The sequence below is a fragment of the Neltuma alba genome, unplaced genomic scaffold (genome assembly GCF_004799145.2).
Source record: "Neltuma alba isolate B1F8T4 unplaced genomic scaffold, ASM479914v2 tig00007932_pilon, whole genome shotgun sequence".
Lineage (NCBI taxonomy): Eukaryota > Viridiplantae > Streptophyta > Magnoliopsida > Fabales > Fabaceae > Neltuma > Neltuma alba.
Window position 1 is genome coordinate 73,224 of NW_021634906.1, and position 6,000 is coordinate 79,223.

General features: G+C 31.1%; 1 protein-coding gene across 1 annotated transcript; it reads right to left on the reverse strand.

The window, feature by feature from the left end:
* Positions 1-2,592: 2,592 nt before the first annotated feature.
* Positions 2,593-5,629, reverse strand: LOC114753450 (TMV resistance protein N-like). Its single transcript, XM_028942141.1, has 5 exons — positions 5,142-5,629; positions 3,845-4,781; positions 3,335-3,613; positions 3,134-3,245; positions 2,593-3,002 (listed from the first exon to the last, which is right to left on the reverse strand). The coding sequence occupies exons 1-5, from the start codon at positions 5,627-5,629 to the stop codon at positions 2,593-2,595; spliced, it is 2,226 nt and encodes a 741-aa protein (XP_028797974.1).
* Between the last annotated feature and the right edge of the window lie 371 nt (positions 5,630-6,000).

A 6,000-nucleotide genomic window follows, 5' to 3' on the forward strand; every position in this document is an offset into this window, starting at 1 on the left:
TTTTTTCATTTTTATCAAATCCTTATAGTTTCACTTATTTTTTAATTATGTCCTTTTTAGTTTTAAAAAAATTATTTATTAAGTTTATTCTTTAAAATTAATTTCATTTTTAAATTAATAATTATATAAGCGGACAAAATAATTAATATAATCATTTAGTAATTAATAATTAATCAGAATAATCAATTGTACTTAATTATAAATTATTTATAATTATATTCTAATTTTAGAAAATTTTATTATTATAATTTGAATTTTATAATTATAAAAATTACAATTGAAAAATAAATAATATATATGTTTAACTAAAATTTTAAAAGAATATTAACATAAGATTATTATAATAATTTATTATTTATAGAATATTATTATTTATTCTATAAATAATAAAAGCTACACGGACCTAATTAAAGATAAGGTAAAATAAAAAGAACCTAATAAAAAAAATTATAAAGACCTGATTAAAAACATATGAAATTATAAAGACATAATAAAAAGAAAAAAAAAATATAAAGGCCTGATTAAAAACCGGTTAAAACTATAAGGATTTCCATATTAACGATCCCTTATCTTTAATAAAAATTATTACTTAAAGAAGCTCGGTTAATTAGTGATGAATTTTTATAGTTAGTTAGGATAAAAAGTTTACACTTTAGACAAATTATAATATATTATAAAATATTAAGAAGGTTCTTATAATAAGGAATAGATTGTAAGACGTTGTATACTCACCAGTTGGTGAGTTGGTTACTAAAATTTATCTCTAAAAAAATGAAATGAAAATTCAGGAATAAAACTTAATTTTAATTCTTTAAATTTATATCAGGTTCTCATTTATTAAAAAGTGCATTTTTAGTCCTTTAAACTTAACATTACTAATCTCACTAATAAAAAATATTGACTCAGCATTTAAATACTCACATGCTAATTTTGAATTTAAAATATGTAAATTAAAAAAATATTTAAAACAGAATCTAATTAAGGGTGCCATCGTCAAAGACAATTATTCCATATGGCTAAATTGTCTAATGCGGTTCTATATGATTTACTTTTAAATATTCATAAAAATAGTAATTTAAAAAATATTTTACATTGTAAATTTTTAACTTTTTTAATGATCAGCTTTTACTTATTCATATTATATTGAGTATAAAATTTAATAATAACGCTAATCCTTAAAATAATTATAATTTTAAAAATATTTTAATATAAATTTTTAATATTAATCATATATTTTTTTCGATTATAAAAGTAAGCAAAGAAAATTCTTTGTTTCATCATTACTAAATTGCATATAAATTGTTGACAAAAGTAAAGATTTATTGTTAAATATTTCTAAATTTATATTTTGAAATTAAAAAATAACATGATAGCATTTAAGTATTGGATCAACGTTTTCTGTAATAAAATTGACTAAGTTTAAAGGACTAAAAATATATTTTTAAAAATAAAAGACTAAACTAAAATTTGATATAAACTTAAACGAGAAATGCATACTTTAGCCAAAAGTTCAATTGGCAAAAATCGTCTTATTTAGGTCTCATTAAGAATGAAATCATTGGTCTTTTTTGAATAAAATATAATTTTAAAAAATGATTTTACTGCAGTCCTCTAATCATCCTCTCGTTCTTAATACAAGACCCAATTATTCAGTTATTTTTTATTCTAAATATATGACATATTTTTTATATTTATCAATTTTTTCTATATTACCCCCTATTAATATTCTCTCAATTATAATCAAATAGAAGAGGAAATGAGAATGTTAAGAAAAATAATTATAGTATCGTAAAAAAAACAGGTTATTTATTATAATTAACTAATTTACTTAATTTTTTTTAATCTAATTAAATTAATTAAATATATTTTATATTAAATATTAAGACCAGTGGAGTGACATGGAAGGGGTAAGGGACAAGAGAATAGGGACATATAAGAGAGGAAAAATAAAAAATGACAAAAAGATCGCGCGTTTTTAAGGTGTAGCTGCAGTGCTGCCTCAATTGATGAGCTAACAATTTTTTTAAAGGGAAAAAACAAAAAAGAAAGTCCGACACATTTTCAGTGCATTTGGAGAGCAGACTCAATAACCACCGATGTTAATCACAAACAAAATAGCGAGTCAATACTAGAATTTCTCTTACAAAATATTTTTTAGTCTTATTTATAACTTATTTTTAATGTGTTTCACACAAATTAAGAAATCTTAAATTTTATTAACTCTCATTTAAAATTTAACATCTTCTTAACTTCATCCCTAGTTAATATACATTATATCTCGTATAAACAAAATCAACATAATAATAAATGAAAAATAAAATTATACATCAACATTAAAAGATGTTTCTCACTACCCTATAAATAGAACCAAAAAATGATTTCTCTTTCGTCTTATAAATGTAACCGGAGTGGTATAGTGCTCCGGACAAGTCTTTGATGCCATAACTCCTATACTCAACATGAAAAAAAAAAAAAAAAAGAGATTAAATTAGATACAAAAAGCATGATTAGAAGTGATAAAGGGAAAGCAAATAAATCATATAACGCCGCAGTTAAGTATAAGAAGATAGAAGGAACCAGTTTGGATACTCATCACCTTGATAAGCATCCTAAACTTATCAAATCTGGATTATCCATATCTCGTTTTGGTCCAGATTTCATGAGATATGGATGATCCAAATCTGATGAGCTTAGGGTGCTCATCAAAGGGATGAGCACCAAAAGACACTTCAGCCAGTCATAAATAGTTCTCTTAAATAAAGTAAGGCGCCAAATAGGATGCGCAGCTTGATTCATTTGTCTACAATCAGAAAGACTAGGATCTTCAAAATATCTCAGGCAACACAACTCATTTACGGGAAGAATCTCTAGTCCTGAGTCACCATGTGTGATCCTTCTTAGCTCACTGAGACCCCGAACTGATGATGAGCACAGTATTTCGAATTTTGAAGTTACTAAATCCGACTCTGATATTTCCTTTGATGACAAAAAATACCCTGACACTAAAGCATAAACCAACATCAAAGTTTATAATAAGAGATCCGAAATTACTCACCGTGACGTTTCTTTGAATCCTTGGAGCGAACTAAATTCACAGCACGAGACAAGATATATGAATTGATGTCACAAAAACCTTGACAAGAACGCATATCCTCCCATTCAGTTTTCTGTGCCTTCGTGAGATCAAGCAACTCCGTTGATTGTTTTGAGCTACCAAGGCTCATTCTCTTAGAATTCACATAACCCTGAAGCAATTAAATGAGAGATATTAAAAATGGGGAAAATTTTAGAATTTGAATAAAAGACAACTAACTAAAGATGCAAGTACATCTACCTGCACTAGTTTCCAAAGTTTCCCAACGTGGTTGTTGGGCATAGAATGCCCATCAAGTTTCTCAGGATATGGGTATGGGTATCCATGCCACCCTAGGCACCTTAGCTCATCCGAGAACGACAAAAAACTTGGAGGGTGCACATTACAAGATCTCACATGCCAGGAAGGGTAAAACTTGATGACTCTGAGATTAGTCATATTTTTGAAGGCGTCAACATTCAACCGTACATCTTTAAAGAGAGAAGCATGTAACACTATGCCTTTAATGGCATCAATTCCCTAAAAAGTAAGACAAATTCATAAAAAAAGTAAATGATATGAATCTGGCTGCAATTTGTACAAAAGTCACCTGCAGAGAGAAGATAAGATATCTTTCTAGTACCTTATTATTTTTTAACACATCATACACTTCCTCAGGGTCATTCAACCGACTACGTCTTCCAGGATTTTACATTCTTGCCGAACTGTTTCGAAACCCATTTCTTGAATTAAGCCATTCATTTGTATTACATTGTCATTTGAAATGGATATAAGAGCTTTATCTAGAAGTCCTTTTATTCCATGAGCAGCAAAAGGGTTATTGACATCAAGTAGCCTCTTGACATAATCTTTATCTTCTCCTTTGAAAAAGAAAGCGATGTCAAGAAATACGTCCCTTTCTACATCATCTAATCCTTCAAAACTCATTTTCAGCACATCTTGAATTTGAGGATGGGTATACATCTCAAGTTTTCTCAATGTACTTTTCCATGTTTCTCTATCACAAGAATAAAGATGCGAACCCAAGACTTTCAGAGCTAGAGGAAGGCCATTGGCATAAGCAGCTGCCTGTTTTGAAAGTTCTTCATATCCCTTTTTGGGATGGCTATTTTTGAAGGCAATTAAGCTGAAAAGATGAAGGGATTCTTCAAAGTCCAATTTCTCGATCTCATGTATGGCATGAACTCCTCCATCAATTAGCGTTTGCTTGTTTCGGCTTGTTACAATAACTCTACTACCAGGTCCCCAATGAAATCCTTCTGTAACTAGATGCTGTAGTTGCGCTGGAGTATCCACATCATCAAGCACAACTAAAACTTTTCTTTGTCCAATAAGCCTTCTACGGATGAAAGTGGATTTTTCCTCTTGCAGTTCAGAAATAAGTTTCTCTCCTAAATATTTCAGCCCATGCTTTTGTGATTCTTCTCTCACATTGTCTAAAAAGTAAGAGCCTTCATAGCGGGAAGAGAATTTGTCAAATGCAAGTTGTGCAATGGTTGTTTTACCAATGCCACCCATACCACAAATTCCGAGGATTTGAACTTCTTTTGACTCCATTTCCAAAAATGATCTGATACGATCAAGGTGTTGATCAATTCCAACAAGGCCATTTGACTCACTAGGATAGATATCATTCACTCTTAACAAAACATCTTTGACGATTTCACCTATGAGCTCAAAGTCAGTACTGAATCAAAGAAGGACAAAAGAATGTATCAGAACAAGAAGATGGGATGAAATAGCTGATCAACAAGTCCTATATTTATATGCGTTATACAATTCAATGACTCCTAATCCAGGCTGTTTATTAGATAAATGCAGTATCAGCCGGTGCACCGCATGGAACTTTTAGGATCCAGTATGAAACAGTTGGAATATCATATCAGAAAATTACCAATTAAACATTGTGATGCAAAACATGCTCTAATTTTCTACAAATTGAAGACAAATGTTTTTCAAGGTCTAAATTAGGTAGCCTGTCACACACACACACACAATCTGATATATCAACTGTTGGGAATTAAATAGTATTTTGCAAAAGGCTTACCCGTAACGGGACGAATCATAGCCAAATAGGTCAGCAGCATTCTTCAAGGCTGATCTCCAATTCTGAACCTTCAAGCTGTTTCCCTGAAAGCTCAATTCATGTCGAGCAAATGCATTTTCATAAGTGCCTCTCTGATGCCGCACATGTGAGGGATCTATGTTGTAGAAAACGGGTAAAACAATTTGTTTGTTCACTTTCCTGCACTCCATTATTTCTTCAAGCTCATCCAAGCACCACCTTGAAGAGGCATAGTTTTTTGAGAAAACGACGATTGAAATTTGCGATTCTTTAATTGCTGTTCGAAGCGAGGATGATATTTCCTCTCCTCTGTTCATTTTCTCATCTTCATATACTCCGATGTTCTCCCGACGTAGTTCCTTTACCAGATGACTCCGAAAACCACGTCTCGTGTCCTTGCCATTGAAGCTGATGAACACATCGTATTTGATCTGAGAATCATCGAAAGAAGAAGAAGAAGAAGGAGCCATTGCTGCGTTTTGAGTTTCTTCTCTAAAAACATGCTCTTCTTCACTATCTAACCCAGAAAAAATCTCTCGATCCAGATCCTTTGGCCCTTTGGCCTATGCGAGCTCAATGCCATTCTTTGACAAGAAAAGAAGAAGAAGAAAAAAAAGAAGAAAGGAGAGCAGAAAGTTAGAAGAGGAAGGAGAGGATAAGAGACAGGAGAGTGGAAAGCGACACGAAACAGATAGCAGATTCCTTGAGAGCTCAAACCACTATCGTAGGATACTCACATATTCAGAAGAAGGTACTATAGTGGACGAACAGAGACTGGAGGGTGGAGTTTCATCAAATATACAGAGAAGGTAATCGATGCGCCGATCGCCTAGCACATATA

Bases quoted from the DNA above. Each gene is read 5' to 3' on its own strand.
- LOC114753450 (XM_028942141.1), bottom strand. From the start codon at position 5,629: ATGGCTCCTTCTTCTTCTTCTTCTTTCGATGATTCTCAGATCAAATAC. The intron at 4,782-5,141 runs GTAAGCCTTTTG...TCTTTGATTCAG, and splicing joins TATGATTCGTCCCGTTACGG to TACTGACTTTGAGCTCATAG. The intron at 3,003-3,133 runs GTTTTTGTGACA...TTTATGCTTTAG, and splicing joins GGATATGCGTTCTTGTCAAG to TGTCAGGGTATTTTTTGTCA.